Source organism: Chlorocebus sabaeus, chromosome 13 (genome assembly GCF_047675955.1).
Source record: "Chlorocebus sabaeus isolate Y175 chromosome 13, mChlSab1.0.hap1, whole genome shotgun sequence".
Taxonomy (NCBI): Eukaryota; Metazoa; Chordata; class Mammalia; order Primates; family Cercopithecidae; genus Chlorocebus; species Chlorocebus sabaeus.
The window spans coordinates 52,430,065-52,455,856 of record NC_132916.1 but is presented as its reverse complement, the minus strand read 5'-3'; the positions used below and the strand labels follow the sequence as shown (position 1 = coordinate 52,455,856).

Genomic DNA, 25,792 nt, shown 5'->3' with positions numbered 1-25,792 from the left:
AAATTCCCTTTTATCTGTTATCTAGAACCATATATTAAATCATCTTGCTCTTGAGAGGTGACTCAAAGTCAACAGGTTCTGTTTCTTCATGTTGTCTTTACTTTTATTAACCTTTAGAGAATTATTAGGTAGTTCTTCATTTTAGCCTATCAAGTTGGGTTAAACATTTAACACATAAATTATTACAGGCATAAATACCATACTTGATCTATTTAGAATTTAAGTGAGGGCAGTGATATGTTACTTCTTTATTTACTTGCTAATTATGTAATACTGGTCAACGACTCAATATATAAATTTTCTGCCATTTCTTTATATTTCATCTTGATTTCCTATAGCCTTTCTCACTGTAACAATTAAGAATTAGTTGGACAATAAAAGGCGAAAAAGAAGTGGGAAAGGTTAGTAAACCTTGCTGATCAACATTTGACAGGGAAGATAAAGAAAACCAGGTAATGTTGACAGTTCCTATTGAATATATGTATTTTTAATTTAATAGTTAACTGTTCCTTGGACGTACTGGAAATGAAATAATGGAAGAGAGCCTTATGCCTTTTGTTTGTAGATAAGAGCACATAATAAAATAAGTCAAGATTCATCAGCTAAAGAGTATAATGGGAAGAGCACTGGATTTTACTTCTAGTTCCAGTCCTTTTACCAGCTTCTTAATGTTCTATCTGCACTCCCCCTAGCCCCTGATTTTGTTCTTCAAGTATATGAAAACACACAGGACCTTCAGCCGCCTTAATTCCTCTGCTCAGGCCTGTGTCATAGCTTTTACCCAGTCTTCACTCCATGATTGATGGGGTGTCCAAGGGAAATAAACAATCATGTCGTGAGTTATTAGTTTCTGTTTCTGGTTGGGCCAATAAACCCCTTCCTCTTCCCTCTTTTCCACTTATCACTAGAAATGGAAACTAAAAACCATGGCTTCAGGCTGCTAAAAGCCTAAAGCAAAACAGAACAGAACAATAACAACAAAATGAGGCAGGTTAGACAAGCTTGAGTACACTGAACACAAATTTCAAAAAATGAAATGTAGAATGACCTGAAAAACTGACATCATGGTGTTTCTATTTTAAAGTTATAAGTCAGGCCGGGAGCGGTGGCTCAAGCCTGTAATCCCAGCACTTTGGGAGGCTGAGACGGGCGGATCACAAGGTCAGGAAATCGAGACCATCCTGGCTAACACGGTGAAACCCCGTCTCTACTAAAAAATACAAAACACTAGCCGGGCGAGGTGGCGGGTGCCTGTAGTCCCAGCTACTCAGGAGGCTGAGGCAGGAGAATGGCGTAAACCCGGGAGGCGGAGCTTGCAGTGAGCCGAGATCCGGCCACTGCACTCCAGCCTGGGCGACAGAGCGAGACTCCGTCTCAAAAATAAATAAATAAATAAAATAAAAAATAAAGTTATAAGTTGACAATTTATAAATGTATAAATGTATGGGATACAAAGTGTGTTAAAATTTACGAATACAACAGGAATAGCAAAGTCAAGCTACTTATCCATCACCTCAAACACTTAATATTTTGTGTGGTGAGATCTGGTTTCTGGTACTCACCTCTGCTTTTGACTTAGTGGGTCTTTTTAGAAAAGTCAACTTACCTTCATTCCAATTCCTTTTTTTTTTTTTTCCCCCTGAAAAAATGGGGCAGACACTAGATTTTATGCAATTCTCTTTGGTCTCTCTTGTGAATGAATTTGTAACATATGTGCTTACTACCACCTTCCCTTCAAGCTCACCTGCCCCCTGTCATGCTCACTAGCACACGCTCATCTCTGTCTCTGTTCTGTTTCCTTCTTTCTCCCTCTCTTTCGGAGCATCCTCTTCTCTCCATTTCTCCTCTGCCCTCTCCTTTTTCTTCTCTCTTTTCTCTTGCCCTATCCTTATCTGTTACCTTCTCTCTTGTTCTTCCTCTTATCTCTGAAAGGATAGGAGTATCCCAACTCCTGACTTAGGTGAACTGATGCCTCCACTTAGACCTCTTTCTCTTTTTAATGCTCTCCAAGTTATCTAAAACACATATATCAGTTCAAGTGTTGCTTGTATGCCTTGCTTCCCAGTCAGGGACATTGTCAAATTGATCTTTGCCTCCTTAGTTTCTAGTATACTTTTTGGCCAACAGAAAGTAATAAATAAGCAGTAAGAAATTGTTGGATCATTTTACCCCCCAATCTGTGTCTCTTCTTGAACTTTCTCTGTTCATTTAAGAGAACCTTAATTTTCTTTGTCATGTGGTATGAACACATTAGCTATATTGTATCCATTCACATAATTCAAATCCAAGTAAGCACCAAGTTTTTCTATTGTCCTTCCACATCAGTAGCCCCTATCCTGAGTGTTCCTGCTGTCCACCTCCTTGCTCTCTGCTAACACATCACATTCTTTTGATTTCTCTACATTTAATGTCTCCACAGTTGACACAGCTTCCAAATTTATCTTGTTAATGTTATTTTACTATGTTAACTTCCTGCTCAGAAGCCCTAGTGACTTCTTATGGTCTATTAGCTAAGTTCGCCTCTTACCATGACATCCAAAGTTTACCCCTTCTTTTCCCAACCAAGCTTTCCTGCATTATCTCCTATATGATTCTTCAGCAACCAAGTGGGATTACAAATTTTCCCCAACTGTGTTCTATATTGTTATTCATCTCATTTCTTCCATTTTTTGTATTATTTAGCCAAATGAAGTCTAAAGATCTTGCTTCTATCCATTGAGACCTAACGCAAATGTCTACTCCATTTGAAAGGTGGAAGTTATTTATCCCTCTCGAATTCCTACAGCATTTTATTCTACTTATATGCCACTTATAAATACACTGTTTATCTTTTTTTTTTCCTTAGCTTATTTTAATAAACAAAGGGAAGCTCCTTGAGGTCTAATATTGTGCTTTATTTACTTTAGTACCTTCCAGAATACTTAATACTTAGGATAGTACACTGTATATAGTAATAAAGTCTCTTGTTTCCTTATAGACGGATGACTTGATCTAAACATTTAAATGTAACCACTCATTGCATGAAGATCACTCTATTACTGTGTTTCTTTTTTCTTTTTTCCTTTTTTTTTTTTTTTTTTTTTTTTGAAAAGGAGTCTCTTGCTCTGTCACCCAGGCTGGAGTGCAGTGGTGTGATCTTGGCTCACTGCAAACTCTGCCTCCACGGTTCAAGTGATTCTTCTGCCCCAGCCTCCCGAGTAACCAGGACTACAGGCATGCACCACCATACCTGGCTAATTTTTTGTATTTTTAGTAGAGACGAGGTTTCACTATGTTGCTCAGGGTGGTCTCGAACTCCTGAGCTCAGGCCATCTGCCCACCTCAGCCTCCCAACGTGCTAGCATTACAGGGGTGAGCCACCACGCCCAGCATTGCTTTGTTTCTTTCCAAGTTTTAGATAAAATTTTGTCCTACAGCCTTTTCCAGTTCTTTCTTTTTACTAGAAATGCAAAAAAAAAAAAAAGTAATAATAATAATTAATTTAAAAAAAAGAAATATATAAAATTACAATATATGGAGTACCCAATAAAGATTTGAAAAAAGAAAGTCAAAAAATTGAGGAGGAAGAACATGTAGCATATTCCAAAACAATTGACAGATAATGAATTCATGACTGTGTTCTCCATTGTTTCACCACCATTATGGTTTTTTATTTGTTATAAATACGATTTACTATAGTACCTCTATGAGTGACTGACCCTGCTAGGTCATATCTTGAAGTTATTTAATACTTATAGTAGCCCTTATGGCCAGCTCGTAAATATCAGTTGTTTCCAAACAATATCTTTTTGCTTTCAGTTATTCTATGGCAATTCAAGTAATTATTTTGATTTTAAATGTTAAATTTTTATTTATGTATTTATACCTCAGAAATTCAATGCAGTTGTTGGTTAAGCATGAGAAATAATGGATTAAGGTCAATAATTTAGGCAATTTTATTGTTGGATTCTTTGAGAAAAATTTCTTTGAATAGATTTTGTAGTAGTAGAACCATCTCAAGTCACTGCTGTTTATAAATATTCTAATATAAAGATGCATATACATATAGTTATCAACACATGTCTAAGTGAATAGTATTCAGAGAAGTTTGTGTGGTATACACATTTCATATGTATGTGTATACACACACATAGAGATATACATGTATGTATTGCATATGTGTATATTTATATGTGTGTATGTATACACACAACCCTGAGAAGTTTCCAACACAATAAAAACTGAAAAAATTTAAGGTGCATGCCAATTAAGAAAAAAATACAGTTATTCAATAACTCCCTCTGAGTTATTAATTCCACACAGCTCAAAACAATCAAGTTTTGATTTTCAGTCTGTGTGTGTGTGTGTTTACTTTGGTTGTGTATATGTTTCTGAAAACTATCCTAAAGTGAGTGCAGAATTATGTCTAAGTCACTATTTTATCAACAACAGGGCCCTTTAAAGCATACGTTCAAACTGCGGAAAAAAATGTCAATTTCAAATAACATATTGACTTTGTCAATTCTTAGAAAGCTGTTTCTTTCCACAACTCTTTGTTTTTCTATATCAGTTAATAAAGTATTGGTCACTGAAATTATGATTGTGCTTTATATACATTGTGTAGGACTAATAAAGCTACTCTATCCCGATTTTAAATGAGTTTTTAATAAAATGAGTGCCAAAGTAAGCAGCATTTAAAGACACCAAAATAAAATTCTCACTTAAAGTAAATCCTATGCATTTTCTGCATAGCACACAATAAATAAATCATTTGCTCACTCTTAGATATGTAAGAATTGAGGATGCAGAGCTACTCTGTCTTCTTTACAGTATGTAAGATGTCTAGGCATGCTTTCAAAATGGTATTAAAATGCAGAGTAAGTGCAGACTAAATAGACAAAATAAAAAGAACTGACGAGAGAGAGTGATGACTTAGAAACAGAGAAATTTATAAAAGGGGAAAATGTCTGATTTAAAATGAGGGATATGTTAAAACAAGTGTATAAGTGCTAGACCTGAAAAAATAAAAAATTAAAAAACTAGGGGATTAAATATTAGTGGTGTTTTCTCTCATTGCTATATAGGCATTATTTGTTCATATACTCTGGGTATTTTCATGGGAAATCTTATTTTCTCATTCTGTATAATTTTACAACAAGGTATGGCTGAATCTGGCCATCACTACTAAATAGTATCTAGTTGCTACCTAGGAGGAGCAAGATGTCAGTTTATCTGGGAATTTTTAGGGTGATCCTAGTTCTCATTGCCTGGTTAGCTGGTGGGCAGTCATAGCAAAGACTGTGTTTTCAGTCTAACTAGACTAAATTGAAAGTATCATCACTTTACTCTTGTGTCTTGTGGGGAAAATCTTAGCATAGAGCTAAACATATAAAACGATTTTTAAAATAATTAGAAAGTCACGTCTTTCTTCCAGGCTGTGAAAATGTCTGAAATGAAATTTCAGGTAACGTCTGAAATGAAAACGGTAAAGTTGGGAGGCTGGATACTGTGAATAGTCATAAGACTGGCAAATAACATTTAAAACCTAAGCATTAGATTCTACCGAAGATTAATTTGCATATATGTAGATTTTTGTAATCTACGATTTTAAATTAAATGGCCACCAGAGTTCATTTCAGATTGCACATTAAATACATTGAACTAGAATCCCAGTTTGGGCTTGCCATCTGTGTAGCATGCTGATTATTTTTACAGAACTGTGATTTTAATCTCAAAAACAAAAATTTATAAAAGCCCCCAAGTCAGACTTTTTTTGTTATTTTCCCTACTGATTTCCATTTAGCAAGAATTTGACTATCTTTAATGAGTTAAGAGAGGCATCGGAAATGCCTTGACTTTTTTCCTTTTGTTAAATCAATGAATTAAAGTTTTTGTTATGCATTAGTTTCTTTACTGTGTAGATGTTGCCATGGCCATGACTTTCATAGAGTACTTATGTTCATTAAGTTAGATGATTAAAGTTAGTCTTGAATGAGGAAAGAATACACTTGGGAAACAGTGAAGGACGGATTCTAGTCTTTGGAGTGTTCAGTTCTGCCAGTATTTTCCAGCTGAATGGAAAATTCACCTCCCAGTTTGGTTTGGGTGACAGTGAATGCATTGTCAGACCTGAATATTTTCTAGAAAAAGAAAGAGATCAATAAGGAAAGAAGACAATGTGAATATCTACATATGTTCTTGTAATTTTTCTCCATTGTTTTTTGCTTTGATGAATAACATCACTATGGAAATAATTAATGTTAATTAATATGTGTGTCATTTCTTGTAAATGGTAGTATATTATTGCTACAATTAGAATAATTAGTATACAGCATAGCTTAGTGACATGATAAATCACAAAGTAGAATGTATTGACTCTTATCCATTTTGATATATTAGCTAATTCACTTGCTCAATAAAGACAAAAGAAAGGCAGAGAATTGTGTAGTAACAACAGAAACAACTATAAAGGCATGGTGGCTACATTTTCAGGTTTTTATTTTTCTGACAAGTTCCTGAGTACTGTGGGTTGTTGACGTTTTATATTTCTTTTCTTCTCCTGTTGTTAAATCTTAATCCCTGATTGAAACCTTCAAGAATAGGATCATGACTAAATAAAGCAAATGAAAATCAAACATGACTTCCACATTTTTCTAGATTTGCATGTGCTATATTATACTTGGTGTTTTACTTTTCCAAGATTATTCATGATATAATTGACAGCTGTCTGCCACTTTGATTTATTTTTCAGAACCTATGCGAACCCCAAAGACATTAAAGATTGCTGAAATACAGGCAAGACGGATTGCTGTGGACTGGGAATCCTTGGGTTACAACATTACGCGTTGCCACACTTTTAATGTCACTATCTGCTACCATTACTTCCGTGGTCACAACGAGAGCAAGGCAGACTGTTTGGACATGGACCCCAAAGCCCCTCAGCATGTTGTGAACCATCTGCCACCTTATACAAATGTCAGCCTCAAGATGATCCTAACCAATCCAGAGGGAAGGAAGGAGAGTGAAGAGACAATTATTCAAACTGATGAAGATGGTATGCGCATACTTTGCTGTTTAAAAGGGGGGAATTCTCTAACAAGAATAATGTGATTGCTTACAATTTACCTAAGATTGCCCAATACTGAATTGGTTTCTGAAATCATGTAAATGTTATTAATGAGGTCAACTTTGGAAAAAAATTGCCTTTTACAAAACCTAATATTCTTCAGACAAGCATCCAAATACTCAATGAAATGTACTTCTGTTGTCCTCTCTTCTTATACAGAAGTGGCAACTACACTAAAAACTTAAATGAAGGAGTTTTTTAAATCAAATGTTCAAAAATAACTTTTACTATCCATGGCACTATATCAATTGCCTATTGGTAAAATGCACTTGATAAAAAACTTAAGGTTTTTGTATTTTATAAACCAATAGTAGCTGTTTTTATTTTTCTCATATTTGAAAACAACACTGTTGGGCTGGACGTAGTGGCTCACACCTGTAATCCAAGCACTTTGGGAGGCCGAGGCAGGTGAATCACCTGAGGTCAAGAGTTCAAGACCAGCCTGGCCAACATGAAGGAACCTCGTTTCTACTAAAAATACAAAAAATTACCTGGGTGTGGTGGTGGGTGCCTGCAATCTCAGCTACTCAGGAGGCCAAGGCAGGAGAATCACTTGAACCCGGGGGCAGAGGTTGCAGAGAGCTGAGATTGCACCATTACACTCCAGCCTGGGCAACAAGAGCAAAACTCCATCTCAAAGAAAAAAAGAAAAAAGAAAAAGAAAACACTGTTTATACTGTTTACCCTTTCTATTCATTTTAGATGGTTTTATGTGAGTATAAATATAAAAGAAAGCAACAGTTCATTTCTGTAAGTCTAATATAATGGCCTTTATTAGACATTAGCAAGCTGTTCTTTATATATCTTGTTGCCATCCAAGTAACTAAACTGTACTTTGTCTAATTTCTGTGTGTTACTTCTTAATAAATATGAACAAATATTTATATTAGTATTTCAATGTTCACATACCTGTTATAGCACTACAGTATATTATAATTTGAATGAGAATATATTTCCTAATTTAGCAAAAACATATAGAAATTCTGCAAATGATAATCTAATAATAACAATAAGTCACTCTTTAGATGTAAGATATTTCCTTTCAAAATTTCCTTTTAAGAATTAAGGCACGTAGAAATAAAAGTGTGCCATATGGTAAACTAAGGAAAAGCTAAATTAGGTGTTGGTTCTCATCTTTAAATGAAGGGCTTTAAGTGATCTGAGGTTCCATCCCCTTCTAAACTCTAAACTTCTCCTTAAGTAGCTTGACATTAGGGATATATATATTTGTTGTTGTTTGTTTGTTTGTTTTTGTTTTTGGGAGACAGTCTCACTCTGTCCCCCAGGCTAGAGTGCAGTGACTTGACTAGGCTCACTGCAGTCTCCACCTCCCAGGTTCAAGCAATTCTCCAGCTTCAGCCTCCCAAGTAGCTGGGATTACAGGCACCCGCCACCATGCCCAGTTAACTTTTGTATTTTTAGTAGGGATGGGGTTTCACCATCTTGGCCAGGCTGGTCTTGAACTCCTGACCTCAAGAGATCCACCCGCCTCGGTCTCCCAAAGTTCTGTGATTACAGGTGTGAGCCAACGTGTCCGGCTGGACTACATTTTTATTTGGGTTTCATAAAACAGGATATATTTTATAACCACGTATTCCCAAGGTCCCTCAAGTTCTGAATTTTAGATCAGGTGTGTCTTTTTAGCTTTCCATAAAATAGGTTATTATGCTATAGTTTCTACAAATACTTATAATTTCAAACTCTCCCACTCTGAAAGTGGAAATGACCATCATTTCATTTGCCTTGCTGTTTTTGTTGCAATAAGAGAAGTGAGAGCCCTTTAACGACATTTAGCTCAAAATTTGAAGGAAACAATATAGTTCGGAAATGATACATGGAGTTACTCATGTTCCTAAAATTTCTGAGAATAAACCTAAGACTTACTTATGATGAATGTACTTTTGTCATGTTTGAGGTAACCAAACATAATTACTTTAGACACTATGTTTGAACTGGCACCTAATTGAAGCAGCAACAGCATTTAGACAACACCCCTTTCCTAATTTATAAACACACAAACATCCTTGTATGTTACTCCTGCCACACGCACACAACTCAATGCGTATTTATGCAAGAAAGAATGATTAGGGATAATTGTTTCATAGGCACATGATAAAAATGAGAAGTCTAAGTACAGATTCAAAAGCTCCAAAAAATCTCTATCTTTTCTTTTAAAATGGGATAAATGTTACAAGGTCTCTGTCACACTATGCACTTTGTAGTCCATGTTTTCAGTTATTAAAGTATGTTCACATGTTTTATTGCCTACCCTTAAAAAAAAAAAATCATGTCCTAATTGGTAATGGTAGACTCAGTTACATAGTTTTGTGCTGCTTTAGCCAGTCACTCTCTAGTAATACAATTCATTTTGATGGTATTTTTTGATATGGTTTGTTAGTTTACCCTTCTTTCCCACAAACAAAAGAATGCAGCCAGGCTTATATAATCTTTTTCATATTGCATTAAATTTTTAAATGCATTTTTCAGTATGTATATGACTAGACTAATAATCAAGGAATGAGTTGCTTTGGAATTTTAAATTATGCCCTACATTAATCAAACTCATGACTATAGTATTTATTTTATCTAAAATAGTTTTGTAAAAATGCAATGGCATTAACTATTTTTCAAAATATTTTGAATTCTAATTTTAATATCATTTTCAATCCTAGTTTTATTTTAATCTCTGATTTGAAGAATTTTTTACCAGTTTTAATGATATTAAGTTTCATATTGTTATTTCATAGTATTGTCACAAACTAGTCCCTTCTACTATGAGCGTAATTTTTTCTTTTTGTTTTATATATAATATTTAATGATTGATATGTAAACTCTTCCACGAAGTATTTGCAAGTAACTCCGTCTTCAGATCAGCGCGTGAGCTTCACTTTCTACATAGAATAGTTGACTTGACGTGTCTTAATGTTCCTGAGCGGGGAAAGAAAACCTAAATCATAGTCTGTTGTTGCAAAGATCGATGGATTATGATGATCTGATTAAGTCAGTGTTACTAAATTATTGCTGCCCTATATACATAGAAATAGAATAAATTATCAACCAACTAATAAGAGGACATAATTTTATAAAAAGAATTCTAGGGACATCCATAAATCATGAGAGCAAAACTAGAACCATTTCCCACCAGAGCCCTAAGGTAGAATTTATATTTAATTTATTGCATACATTTTTTAATGCATGAGTTTTTGTTTTCATTTTTTATTCCAGCATTCATAAAAATCAATATTATGAAGTTAGCTCAGCAGAAAAGCCTGGTTTGGGGACATTTTTTTGAGACTACAAAGCTATTTTTAAACGTACATTTATTACATGTTAAAGGCTATAATGCTTATCTAATATAATCTTGCCCCACCCATATTTTATTTCCCCCTCTCTTTTCCATTTTGAGAGTTATATTATAAAAGACTTCCAAAAAAAGTAGCTGAAACAGCTGTCATAAATCTCTCAGGCAGGGAAACAAAAGTCAGCATTCTGTTTCCATTAAAAGTTGTTGATGTGGAAATGTGAAGTGACATTCCTTGCAATCAGTAGACTGCCATGATAATGGTTTTAGTAACTTCATATAGTATTTACACAAATCATAGCTACAGACAGACATTTTCTGTCTATAATTGTACATATGGTCTTCCTTCAAATGTAGAAAGTTACTGAATCTAATTTGTTTGTGCTCACACCTCACCTCACCTGTTTATGTGTGTTTTTTAGTTCATCTAAGTGTAGTTCCTTCTCTCATCTACTATGCTCATCCAAGTACACAACAAGTAGTATGACACTCTCTTGTCCACAACTTTCCCATGAACTTTTCTCTTACAAATGCAACCTATAGGTACTTGTAGTGAATTCTATTGTCAAAACAGAAAAAGTGTAAGAGCATAGAAATACAAAACTTCTTGGGAAGATACTTTCCCATTCTACCCCTTTTTCAATGCAGAATTATACAAATATTTTAAACCATCCCTATTATTGAACATTGTTCAGTAAAATAAATCCATGCCATTTTATAGTATTTGTAGGCTAAATTGTGTTAGGTAAACATAGGCAGTTATTATAATTACAATGCCATCAAATCAACATTTACTCATTAATTGGATATTTTACTCCTTTTTCCCTCCATTAGCCACCTTCTGTGAGAGAAATGTAAGGATGAAGAAATATCTTTTCCTTCAATATAATCATAAGTGTATGTCATTTGCATATAATGGAAACAACAGGTACTCCTGCAAGACAAACCAATACCCATGGCATCCTTAGCAGTAGCCACAGATGTGCAGAGGGGCTCTCACTGACCCTCTGCCTGGATCAGCAGCACAGCCTTGCTGATACTGTGGAACAGGGAGGGAACGGATGCCACCTTCTGTTAACTTCTGAGTCTTCAGCTGACAATGGCTTGAACATATCCTCTGAAGTTTAGTGCTGGCATCTTTTCTGTTTACTGTGGGTTCCTTTCCTCAATGTATCACATTATGTTGCCTGTCTCAGAGGTCATAATATCATTCATAGTCTCCTTGTAGATTGAAATAAATCCTGCTCTCATGATATATCATTCAGAATTTCTTGATGCTCCTAGTCACAATGCAATGTATTTCCCTTGATCCAGTGATTTTTAATTTATTTCAATCCTCACAAAATTGCTATATACTTTGAAACCACATTTCTAGATAATGTCATGTGTGAAGTTCACTGAAACGTTAGATTAAGGGAAAATATTAATTAAAAAGTATGCTTTGCTTGCCCAACATTCAGTTGACATTTTCAAAAAGAAACACATTTTTGAGCCAAGTGGGATAGATAGTATATATTTTAAAACATCAGAACTAGAAATGGGGTATTTTTGTGAATAAATAGCAGCTAAGTATTTAAATAAAACATATAAAAGAAAACAACATGATAACAAATAATTTTTTATCTGGTATTTTGTCAATAGATGCTGGTGCATCATTCAGTGTTGCCGTTGGGTATGGCCAGGTATATGACATTTGCAAATAAGGACTGAAGCGAAGGTTCTGCAAATATGGTCATAGCTGGGGACACTTCAAAAGTAGTTGTGCAGATTGTTGCGTTCTAAACAAGTCTGACATTATAAACTAGTTAATTCTTAGCTTTGAAAAAGTGAATTTCCTTTAAAAGGCTAAAGCAGTGACGTTTGAACCTATCAATCTGTAATAACTCTTTAAATATGGTAATAATCAACACTGCCTTTTTAAAATTGCAGAACATTTAATAAGTATAGCTATAAAAGTAAGGTTGGCTATTAATGGACATTTCAATTCATTGCTATGTGATTCGGCTTTCCAGACCAAAGAGTGCTAATTTTATCATAGTTTTTTTATTTTATCAACTTTGTTTATGGAGAATCTTTGGGGCATTCACATAATTTTCAAAAAAATCTTTCAGGGAAATACAGCTCTGTTCTTGAAACAAATTACAAATAAGATCTTCATGTCATTAGAGGTATACAACAGAGAAAATTAGACTACATAATTTATGCAGCTCTCTAAGGTGATAGAATATTCTTTTGAATAAAAATAACTTTGCATTTCTACATTTTCTGCATCAGAACCTTATAGATTTGCTTTAAATTCCCATATATCAAAGTAAAATCAGAGAACTAGTCATATAGTTTATTTTGTTTCTAAGGACACATTTTAATTTATTTTTCTTTATAATTATTTTTAATCCTGTTTATCTAGCTTATTTAATTTACTTTTTCTGTTTCTCATGTAAGCATTTTCATAACAAAAAATTCATGTGTTTTGTAGTGCCTGGCCCCGTACCGGTAAAATCTCTTCAAGGAACATCCTTTGAAAATAAGATCTTCTTGAACTGGAAAGAACCTTTGGATCCAAATGGAATCATCACTCAATATGAGGTATTGGGAGAACAAGGAAGTTAACTGAAATGTGAATTGAAGGAATAAAAGGGAGAAAGAAACGAAAAGTTAGAGAGAAATATGGAAAAGACATAAATGCGGATTAGGGGATTAAAATCATTTTTCTCCTTTGTTTTAATTTACAAATTATTTGATTCCAAAATTAAGCATCAAAATAAATAAATATTTTGTAAGGCATCTAGAATTTTCAAATTCTAAAAAAATGCATATTTTTTGTTGCTGTTTTGTTGATTTAGGGAAGCAGGATAGTCATTATCAGATATGATGGTTATAGTAATAAATAATCACATATTAAAAAACCCTCATTTTCCTTTTTATAAAATTAAGAAACTCATATTGTGATTTAGGAGAAGCCATTGAATTTCACTTGTTTCAGAGTAAGGAATAATCTCCAAAAAGCAAAATAGATATTAAAGCTGACTTTTCCAGAGCTTTATTTCAGCTGTGAATATAAATCATTATCTTTTCAAATATGAGAAACTAAAAAAGAAGAAATGAAAGAATCATTTAAATTACACGAATGTGTAGTTCCGTTCCTACATAACGTTGATTAGAGCATAAATGCTTAAATTTCTAATGGCTACAGAGTGAATTATGGAAATGAGAATCACTAGTGCAATGTTATATTTTGCAACTGTGTTCGCATATTTGAGTACTATTTACATGAAATTTGTTATATAATTTGAACAAAGTATAGAATGTATTAATAATAAGAATTTGTTGAACACTTTCTGGTGTTTCATATGCATTCAAGTATATAGCTATAAGATTTTTTATGTACGCATAACTTATTGAGGTTTTTTTTTGGTGGAAGAAAATAGGTGTATATTGGTTTGGTCAGATATAACTCCAGGTGTATCTGTAGATAGGTAGACGATTGATTGATATACAGATAGAACTTGAGCATGACAGAAATAACAATCTCAACATGAGAAAGAAAAGAAAAAATTACCATTGACTCCACATGGATGCCCTTGCATACTGCCTTATTTATAGAGAGTTTATTTACAATTTCTTATGATGGATACCAGATCAGTAATACATGTATTTCTTAAAACAGATCAGCTATAGCAGTATAAGATCGTTTGATCCTGCAGTTCCAGTGGCTGGGCCTCCCCAGACTGTATCAAATTTATGGAACAGTACACATCATGTCTTTATGCATCTCCACCCTGGAACCACGTACCAGTTTTTCATAAGAGCCAGCACAGTCAAAGGCTTTGGACCAGCCACAGCCATCAATGTCACCACCAATATCTCAGGTATGCAAATGAATAAATTACAAATAGGATTGATTATGGCATTGGTTTGTAATGGTGCATCCTGGAGAATCACATACAAACCAAGTGTAGTCCATCTTGATTGTCAAACCTTTAATATAGTTATGCATAATTGAAAGCACTGGAAAGAATTATTTGAATATGAATTATGTGTCCAAACCAAAACGCATCTGAAATAGTCACTTTTGATTGACAGTGGTCTTAAAAAAATTATGCTAAATCTGTATTAAAAATCTTTTAAAATTCATTATAAATCCTAATAGATCTTATGATACTTTTGAGGAGTTGATAATTATTATGGTGTCAGACCTTTACTCTAAATGAATGTTATCAAAGAAATGGTAGAAGATCCTTTCTCTAGCATTATAGTACTATATACCTTGTTTCTGTTTCATTTTCCCTGACACTGTGATAATTTTAAACAAATATGGGCTTTTCTTTCACACTTAGAAATCTTACATAAATATATGTAAGTTTCAGAATGGGAACATACAGGAGAATTTTAGGTTGATAAACAAATTAAAGTTTACATTCTATTGTATTCACAGTTGCATAGTTTGTATTTGACTAGATTGTTTACAGAGCTTATTTCTCCTTCAGTCCGATCATCAGCTAAACCTGATTAAATTCTTGCAAGGAATTAGCTTTGTAATATGGCCTAAATCTACTAAAGCTTATATAATGTTTTTTCTTATTTAAGATTACTAAAATAAATACATATTGTATATGTAACTGAAGAGTTAAATTTGAAAAATAAATTATTTAAAGGTCAGCCACACAATGTAGAAAAGCACAAATTTTTGATTTTGTAAATTCTTTTTGCTCATTTATGTTCATTTTTATTATAGTTCTACATGGCAAATATTAATGATACATCATTAATACCCATAAAATATATCTTTAATTTTTTTAATTTATACCATTTGCATCAAAAAGAAGACATGTACTTTCCAAATTATTTTGAATCTAAAATGTTATTTGCAGATGTGTTGAATATAATACAAACTTTAAAAATGTATATCATGCATAAAATTAGCTATTCCATTATAAGTTATAATTCCTTGGAAGAACATTTTGTTTATCTTAATATTCCAATAAAAAAACATTTAAAATATCATCCATTATATTATAAAATAATAATGTTTTAAAATTGCAATTTTCTTTCCTGAGAACAATTACAAATCATGAATTTAAAGTGTGTATTGAATCACTTTACCAGAAAATAGGACTTGGTGATGTTACGATGTACTGAGATAGGTTTTCTACCCTCTGGAATTAGCAGTAGTGCTATAATTGAGTAAGATCTTTCAAGAGAGACAGCTACAAAATTTGCATAAACTTATAAAACTGAGAATAAATGTAAATTTTTGAGAACCATGAATGTGTTTGTGTGTGTGTATGTATGTCTCTCAAGGCTCAGAAACTGTGTTTGTGTTGAACATAAAGTTTATAAAAAGGACCAGAACATTCATCTAGTTTTTTCATTTAATTATTCAACTTCAGTTTCACTTGTATTAACCCAAGTGCAATAAGTACTTGATCGTACTTTAAAAACTTGGTTGCAATCACGTTATGTTGAGAACAATTATTAATCACATTAAGATTAATAAAATTTATGGTTAGTGTGATTCTCAGCATTACTTGAACGTTTCAGATAATTTATTGTTAAATTTATTCCCTGAGTCCAGTAATTACATTGCTCAGTATTTTAAAAAAAAGTAATTTAAATGACAGTGAAATCAAGTTATTGGAGGCATAGTGGTTGGGGGAATTATTGATATACACACATACATTCACATACACATATATACACACATACATACTACATATTGTGCATGTATTAAATTAATATTTGTTGGTTTTGCTTCCTAAAAAAAACTGTCAGATAATAATCAATCTCTTTCTAATGTCACTGCTCCTTTTCTTCCATCTGGACAATATTTTAAACAGATTATTGAAATATCTTTCTAAGTGGTATCCCTACCTTCAGATGTATCCATCTTCACTGTATTTCTATATCTATTTTTAATCCACAGATATTTCCTTCTTAAATATTTTCACAGTCTTGTATCTTATAATCAGCAGGACGAAGTCTAATGATCCACTCGGTGTTGGCATTCAGGGTCCTTCTTTGCATGACTCCTCCCATCCTCCACTTCTCCCCATGAAGCCAAAGTTCCCAGCACAGCCAACAGCTTATAGCTATTTAAACATACCATGCCCTTTCATATTTTGTTATCTTCAGACATTCTGTTTCCTCTCTCAGAATTTTAGTTCATCCTTTCTCTTCCTGATGAGTTTTTACCCTTCTTTTTAATATTTGGCTTAAACATCATTAGACACCCTAAGCATTCTGATTTCATCATCCCACTGCCAATACTAATGTAAAAAGTGTGACCCCCCACCCCCAGACCATCATCATCAACATCACCAGAGAAGTGTCTATAAATAAACATTGCCAGGTCCCTCCCAAGAAATACTGAATCAGAAACTCTAGGAGAGAGGGGCTATAATCTGTGTGTTAGGAAGCCCTCTAGGTGCTTCTGATCTTACAAGTTTGAGAACCACTGTTTTGGCAAATGGTCTTCCACTTTTGGCCCCTAACATTTTGCTATAATTTTTTGGTTTTAAGACTCTTTTCATAAAATGTGAATTCCTACTTTTAATTCTATAAATATCAGAGACATGCTTTGTCTTTATATTCATAGCATTTCTCATAAAACTTGGCACATAGTATATATTCAGTAAATGTTCAACGAATGGATAGAGATAATGCATACATTTCATTGAGTATATACTCCTTAAACAGCTTTCTACATGGAAGCCATCCAAAGCTATTTGAAGTAACTCTCCCCCTCAAGATCCCAGTCCCCAATTAAGATTATCAAATATTGTAAAAATTTATAAATTTATTCTTTTCAAGAATCTGGCACCTAATATCTCCGATGAACAAAAACTAAGATTTCCATTCTCATTCACCACCCTTCTTGATATGTTTCTCTTGTGACCAGAGTTGTGAAAAACATTAGGATAAGAATACTGGGTCTTTCTACACTATAAGATCATTAATGACACTGTTTAACCAGGCAGCCCTTGACCTCAGCTCCTGCTGTTCATAGCTCCTGATCTCCATTATGTGACTCCATAATCACTGCTTCCGAGTCTTCTCGGTTACTACCTTCCCTCCCTCCCATCATTACTCACTTGAAGGTCTCAGGAAACTACAAGGAGAGCATCTTCACAAAATATTTGGAATCTGTGTCATAAATTGCCAGATTATTATTTAAATTTCCACAACAAATCTTGATTTTCTACCTTTTGATGTTTTAAGTTCCCAGAGTTGAAATTCATTTGTTATGTTACCCTATAAAACAAGATACATTGTAGATAATTAGGTGAATTGTTTTTTTTTTTCCTAACTTAAGATCGTCTCTTCATTCTGACCTATAATATATTACTGTAAATTAATTGAACCTTTTTTTGTCTCATTCATCACTCATCAGCTCCAACTTTACCTGACTATGAAGGAGTTGATGCCTCTCTCAATGAAACTGCCACCACAATAACTGTATTGTTGAGACCAGCACAAGCCAAAGGTGCTCCTATCAGGTAAGAGGAGAAAACTGCAATAGTTCTGCCTTATCCACAGGTATATACTCGCAAGATGCCCAAGTATGCCTAAAACCAGAGAAAATAACAAACCCTATACAGACTGTACTATGTTTTCTTCTATATGTGCAAACCTGTGATAAAATTTAATTTATAAATTCGACACAATAAAAGATTCACAACAACCAATAATAATAAAATAAAACAACTATATAATAAAAGTGAGATGATTGTGTTCTCTCTCTCTCTCAAAATATCTTATTGTACTTACCTATCTTTGGATGAGTTTGACTGTAGGTGATTGAAACACAGGTAACTGAAACTGAAATATAAGAAACTGGGCGGGGCGGGGAGGGATTTTTCGTTTTCTGTAAGAGTTAAAGAAAAAGGAGTCAGGGGGAGAAATGTTTTCTCAAGGTTGCTTAGCAGCTAATAAAGTGGCTCATTTCTAAGAGACATTCATTGGAGAATTTCTGTCAGAAAGTTTTATTTTTGTTTAGTTTAGTTTGGTTTGCTTTGGTTTGCTAGTTTTTCATTTGGACAAAGCCTGCTGATAGACCTGTAGTTAAGAGCAGAATTCTAAGGGCATTTTTTAGATATTCATGCACTGAACCATTCACCTCTCTGTGCAGTTTGACTTAAGAGCATTGCCCTTTTTCCCCCGTCTAGTCCCATTTCATTTCACTTCCTCTCTTGGTATCTGTGTTGTAAGAGCTTTGAAGATATTTGTCAGAAATAGGATGAGAAAATAACTCCTGTCCAATGCAGTAAATCAGTTATGAATAATTTCATATGAATGATTGAAAAATAAAAAGCTTTGAGGAAATAAAAGCAAAATAGTTATAACACATGAAGCCTATGGGACCTTTTAATTCCTGAATTGTTCCTTATCAAGCATTCCATAGTAAACTGAATGTTCAGTTTGCCATTTTCTTTATCTTGTCAACAGTAAAGACTCATATTATCTAACATCCCCATCTTTCAGAAAATTGTGAGCCATGTGCTTTTTAGGAACTGAATCAAATTGTTTCGACCATTTTAATTTCTGCACATTTGTGATTAGATGAATATCCAAAACTTAAACAAGTTTCCATTAGAAACATGTGATTTTGTGGGCATTTCATTATCAAACTTCTAATGAGAAACAAATAAAGGCACAGAAATCCATGTAGGCACTTCATAATTGGTTTATATCAAGTCATTTGCACATTCACTTGAAAATAAAACTAATCTTTGTTCTTTGTGTAAAAGGTATACATTTGACTTCATGAGCACATATTAGCCATTCAAATAACTAAAAATAATCTTATGTCACTGGAAATGAAGAAATATTTTTCTTAATTTAAAATAATGAATGTATTGATAAAATAATACAAGTCATAAAGGAAACTCTTGAGTCTTATCTGGCTAAAAATCATGAGAACACTATACCAGAGAAAAAGAGATGGCTGAGGGTGTACTTATAATATAAACACTTATGAAACACTGGCTACTTGAAAATTCAAAGTAAGTATATAGTGCTGTTCATGAATCAGTGATCTGTGAGTGAATCTGATTGCTGATCCAAAGTAGAAAGAGAAAATGCCTGCACTTATCTTTTTCTATTGACAAGTAATCAGGGTCATTCACATGTTCTTACCTGGGACAAAATTTACTTTTTAGGTGTTCAGTTATGTTACTGGTGCTTAAATCAGCTACCAGCTATTTGCATTTATCTTTTAAAAGTTAGATATTTGGGTGAATTCAACTTTGTTTTGCATAAGTTGCAAACACAGCATATTTTTTATTATTTTTGCATAACTGTACGATATAGTGTAACTTGCATTAACTATTTATTCATTTAATCAATTTTTTTCACAAACATTGATGATCATTTATTATGCCAGTCACTGTGCAAGGTATTGTAAATCAAAAATAAAATGACCACAGCAAAACGCAGAATCTTTGCCCAGGTTTGTCATAGACTATCAGATGTGACTGCAGCCTTGTAAATCCTTTGCTCATAGCTCATGTTCAAGAATTTTGTGAACTCAATATGTTATTGATACATGTTTGTAAATTTAAAGTCTTTTACTTTATTACCTTTATATAATTTCTAATGACCAATTAGAAACACTCCTCTTTGTATTTGTTGGCAAGATTTTTGAAATTTTCTGGAATTGAGCCAGTGGCTGAGAACTTCAAATTATACATTGTTGGAGATTAGTGCTCAGAAAAATAAATTTAAATCCTGGAATATTACAAGAAGTAGTCATTTAATCATATATAAACAAATAACAGATTTTTTTGAAGTGAATTTTACCACCAGGAAAATAAAATCTGCTTTCTGACTGATATGCTAATCCCACCAAGTCCATCTTTAGTTTTTGTAATGACTCGCCCAGTTCACCCACAGGTGGGTGACAGGTGATGGGACCAGACAGGTCTAGTCAAGTAATCTGACTTCAGATGAGCCCTGCCTCCTTTACCCTCCGAATCCTTCAGTCAGGTAGTGCTGTCTTCCTTTCCTCTGACCACATTCCTACTTTCCGTCTCCCTACCAGCAACTGTAACCTTATCGTGAGGCTTATCTAATCCAGTGCCTTAATTTTTTGAAAATGAGGATTCAGTTTGATATAATCAATTTTCCTACCATTGAATTTATGGCCTGGTATCTCAAATCTTTGATTGGATTCCCATCACTCACTTCAAATGTACTTGAAGCAATTTTACTTTCCAGTCAATTTTTTCTTTGTTTATGTCAGTCTATCAAAATTGCTTCTCTGCTAATGCTCGATGCTATTCTACTCTGTGACCCTTCCCCCTGCCACCCCTGTTGCCTTCCCAAATAAACCAGAACTACATATTACCCAACTAAATCTTCTGAGAGCATCCAGGAGTTAGCTTACTGGCTGTCATAGAACCTAAATACTGTCCTTCCCTAATTATAGCATTACTAGCCTCTGCCATTTTGCATTTCACCATCTATTCATCCTACCTCCAGTGGAAATATGTATTCCTTCTGCTTGGTCTTCCTAATAGCAAACAAACTCCAGTTCTACGATCCTCTGACATAGCAACTAGGAAATCTTGGTATACAGAGTTAGTTTTATTAGGAAAGCTGAAATCGGCAATGGTTTCTATAAATTTGTTGATTTAATAGCATTCTATATGTGCCAGGAGCTGAGCTGCATACTTGAAATAGATATCTTACAGCGAATAGTATGTGCACCCATGTGAGTGGTAGACTCCTAAATTAATGACTGGTAACAATGATGTATGGTAAGTGCAATCATAGGAGCTAGAAAATGTGGTGCTAGAGCTGAATTTGTGAGGAGAGGAAGAAATGAGCATGGCCAAGGGTCACTTGATGCATTTACGAATTGCAAATAGCTTAGGTCATTGAGAGTGAAGGGTCTGTGGGAGAACTGACAGCAGCTGAAGCTGGAGAGGTGAACAGGGAGCAAAGGGAGAGGCTGTTTAGTGCCAGCCCCAAAACTGAAGGTAGGCACAGAAGGACCGTAAGCAGAAATGACCATGGACAGTTTTACATTTTTAGAAAGCCCCCTCTGATAGAAACATAGAGAATGGACTGGGGATAATCCAGAAGGCTGGAGTAGTCCCTGTGAGAAGTGCTAATGGGCCGTATCAAGAAAGTAGCAATGGAAATGCAGGAAAGGCTGTGCCTCCTACATAAGGTTTTAGATCAGTAGAATGTGAAAAGCTTCGTGGGAAGAGAGTTTAAGTGGAGACTTTAGGTGAGAGAAGATGGTAGCTTTTATATTTGAAGTGATAGCAGAGCAAAAAGACATCTCAGAATTCAAGGTTTTGTTTTTTGAGGTTATTAAATGATAACAAATACTTTAGTATTGCTACCCAAATCAAAAAAGTAATGATCTCTCTATGAAAAGAGGGGTTATTTCGTAAATTTTGTCTGCCTCACCAATATTTTCACCAAGTTTTAATCTCTAAGAGATCATGGTGTTTACATAAGAAGTAATGACCACAGTGAAAAATCCCATTCTGCAAAATGCAGCACTAAGTTTCACAAACCACGTTGTCCTTCTGTTACCCATTACTGCCTCCCTATGCTAATGTAGAACGTGTGCAATGCAGTGCTGGCAAGTATGGTTCTTTGACAAAATTAATTTTTGATTTTATAATCCTTCTAAAAACTGAACATTGTTGCCTAACTTAAGTAGAACTTTGAATCTCCTTACCAACTTTTTGAGATCTATCCTTACAACTGTCATCACTTGACAATCATCACTGTATTCAAAATGAATATTGTCTACATTTAGAATCAATTCCCTAGAATACATAATTCTTTTTCTTTTTTTCTAAAAGGTTTCTTCAAAAATGAATTAAAATTCTAACCTGGGGAAATATAATTACAAATTATAATGCATAGAACGTCCCATTTATTAAAAGATTGACCCAATGTAGCTGTGTTTTCAAAGAATGAAAATAACAACAGCATACTGTGAAAACACAGTTTCTCTGTGGTGAGGCTGTTCATTGTAAAGTTAATAAATGAATATGTATTGTATTTCAGCATTTTCCAAATAGAAACGCTACCAATTTTGAGCTGCAGGAAGCTACTCATTCTAGGGTTACTTTGATTTATGGAGAACATCTAATTTGCATTTCATAACATTAAGCACTACCTATTTAGTTTGATAATTAAAATATAGTCATGAAATAAAGTCAACACCACCATTTTTTCCACAGTTAAATTAGGAAAAGAAATTGTCCGATATTCTAAGTTCACTGACAGCTTAACAGACAAATGTATGTTAGGGTTGTATGTCTTCCTTGGGTCACATAGCTTTAAAATTTGGGGCCATCCTCATCCACCTGCAGAATAGTCTGTTTCATTACATACATTTAAATATATCAAATAGTTCTGATTTTCCTAACCACTATCCTAACCTAGAGCTTACCTGAATTCCAAATAAAACCATCTTGAAATTTAACCAGAGATTGAAATAATCTTTTTGCCCTCTTTTATGGGCATAAAGGTCATATGGTCCAATTAGATCAAATAGATGTTATTTTAATTTTATGTTTATTCTCTAGAATCATAGTAGGTAGAATCGTTAGAATTTTTCTAACCAAAAATAGGAGTAGGTATGCCCTTCTTGTTAAATCTTCTTTCCTGTCTCTAGAATTCCATAGTCCCAACCCACAGCTTGCTTATGACCTTATGAGAAGCCCTGGGCCAGACCCATCCTAGCTTAGCAACTCTTGAATTCCTGACCCACTGAAGCTGTGAGAGAATAAATGTTCATTGCTTTGAGCTACAGAATTTTATAGTAATATGTTATGCAGGAAAAGATAATACATGTACCCACGTAGTATAAATATTTTCTTTCTTCAGATTTCTGCCCAATGGATACTTTATCACATAGGGATTTCTTGACCAACCCATATAAAGTAGCACTCTGCATTACCATCGTTTCCTCTTTCCTTTAGCCTGATGTATCTTTCTTTAGAGCACTTATCCCTTCTTGATATGTGTTGGTTTTCTGAATTTAATTTTTTATTTGTATCTCCCCACTAGCATGTAAACTTCGTGAGAACAGAGACTTTCACTACTATCTTCATTATTTTAACCTCAGTACTTAAAATAATGCATGACATGTAACAGATACTCAGTAAATATTTGGTGATCGAATGAACTGGAGCTAAAAATGTAACAGCTACATTATGTAGTAAGCTTATAATCTGCTAAAGAAAAGACATATACCTAAAAAACTATTTATAACAGTATAATATCAAACATATTTGTAATGTACCATGTTGGTACTTGTAATGTGCCACATTCACATACTGATGTATCATATAAGCAATAAATATTATAAGACGGCAATGCTAGGCCTTTTGTTTTTTCCACCCCAGAGTTTTTGAAAATACCATATATGGTTCTGATCAATGGATCTTTTTCATTATAATTGTTGTCATTGTGTTAGGAACAAGATTAAACATGCATCCATGTGATTATGACTTCTACCCCCATGTCACCCTTCAATCATCCTCGCTTCAAAAATTACTCCATTGTCTTTAGAAGACAGAGTACTGAGGAATGAGATAGTTCAAGAAGGCTTCATGGCAGAAGTAGAAAAACTAGACAAGAAAGTTAGAAATTCTTGACTGTATGTTTAGTATATTTGGGTAAAAATGGTCACACCAGCTTCAAATGGAAAATAAATATCAGGAGATAAAACAAGAATGGAGATATAAGGTAAGGAATGTGGTAATTTATCAACCCCAGTATAAAAAGTACAGTTTGACTTATGAAGGAATGGAAGAAATGAGGATAGAGAGAAATAGTATATTAAAAGGCATTATTAAGAAAAATTACAGGGAGATAGAACTTGGTTAAAGATAGGAATTATTAAAGTTAATGCCGGGATTTTGCGCTGTGTTTATTTGGTAACTGTTAGTTCCTTTTACAGGGAGATTAGTCATGAGAGAAGTGACTTACGTGTTTCAGGTGTGTAAAGGTAAAAAACAGGGATTGGAAAGACAATCAGGGATGACAGTTAAATCTTTACCCCCTGGGGCACTAAAATATTGGCAGTAGAAGCAACCATAGCTTTGGGACATTGAGAAGATTGTTTGTAAGAGAAACAGTAAAATATTGGAGCTAGATAATTTCTCCTAAAGCCTTAAGAAGACATTTTAGATTAAATTTGAGGTTGTTTATATACCACTGTATAACTTGTTATTTTGCTATCACCAAGAGGTTGTGCAAGCTAAAACTATAACCATGTTCACAGAGTATTTACTTAGTAATGGGTTTTTTAAAAAATCTATGGCAGGCCATTATAGGTAATTTGGGGTTCAGCCTCATACTTTGTAAGCATTAAATTAAGAATACTGTCTACCGTATGTATCACATAGTCTCTTTTTGAGTTAACGGCAAAATCCCCTTATCCATTTTCTTTCTTAGTCTTACAACTAAGGGGAAATTATATGACGAGAAGTCATTATTTGGCCTATCTAAAACCAAAAAAAAAAAAATGACTACATACCAATGTTTAATCAAATTAGATTACAAATGATGCTCAACTTTGGATGGTTCAATCTATGATTTTTCTTTAAAATGATGATGCAAAACCACTGAAATTTGAATGTACTTCAAATTTTGAATGTTGATATTATACTGGGCTAGTGATATGTAATACATGAGATATCAAACACTTTATTATAAAACAGGTTTTGTATTAGATGATTTTGCCAACTGTAAGGTAATGTAAATGTTCTGAGCACATTTAAGGTAGGCTAGGCTAAGCTATGATGTTCAGTAGGTTAGGTGTATTATATGCATTTCAATTTACAATATTTTCAACTCGTAATGGGTTTATTGGGACATAACCCCATCATAAGTTGAGAAACATCCATATAATGTAGTAAAATACATCATTTTAATTTTTAAAGAAATAAAGAAGTCATATTTTGTGTAATGAATGAAGATTCCTGAACCCATATATTGATTTAACATAATTTAAATTTAACAGAAATATTTTTGAAGTTTATTAAAAGGAATGGGGAATATATGAACTATGCATAGAGTGATTAAAAATATTATGATGACTTTGGAATATTTTTAATTACTAAAGTACTGAGCTCACATAATATTTAGATCTAGCTAGAGTTTAGTACCATTAGGTAATTAGACAACCAAAAGAATGAAGAAGCACAAGCCCATTTCATGTAATTAGTCAACTCACTTCTAATGCGATTTCTCATTTCTTATTTCTGTCTTTTAATAAATTTGTATTGATAAATAAGAAAATAACAAGGACAGAAACAGATTTAAAAATTGGAAATGTGATTAGAGAACAACCTCTCAGATTGAACAATGAAGTAAAGATAGTTTCTTTTAAACATGGACTATTGTGACTT

General features: G+C 33.7%; 1 protein-coding gene across 4 annotated transcripts in view; it reads left to right on the top strand.

Annotated features, from left to right (window-relative positions):
• Nucleotides 1-25,792, top strand: part of PTPRK (protein tyrosine phosphatase receptor type K) — a 566,857-nt gene that overhangs the window by 432,641 nt on the left and 108,424 nt on the right. For all 4 annotated transcript variants that reach the window (XM_008007108.3, XM_008007107.3, XM_038000559.2 and 1 more), the window contains exons 8-11: nucleotides 6,731-7,033; nucleotides 12,883-12,992; nucleotides 14,074-14,275; nucleotides 17,797-17,902. In XM_008007108.3, coding sequence (XP_008005299.3) covers nucleotides 6,731-7,033; nucleotides 12,883-12,992; nucleotides 14,074-14,275; nucleotides 17,797-17,902 — 721 coding nt within the window. The remainder of the gene's footprint in view (nucleotides 1-6,730; nucleotides 7,034-12,882; nucleotides 12,993-14,073; nucleotides 14,276-17,796; nucleotides 17,903-25,792) is intronic.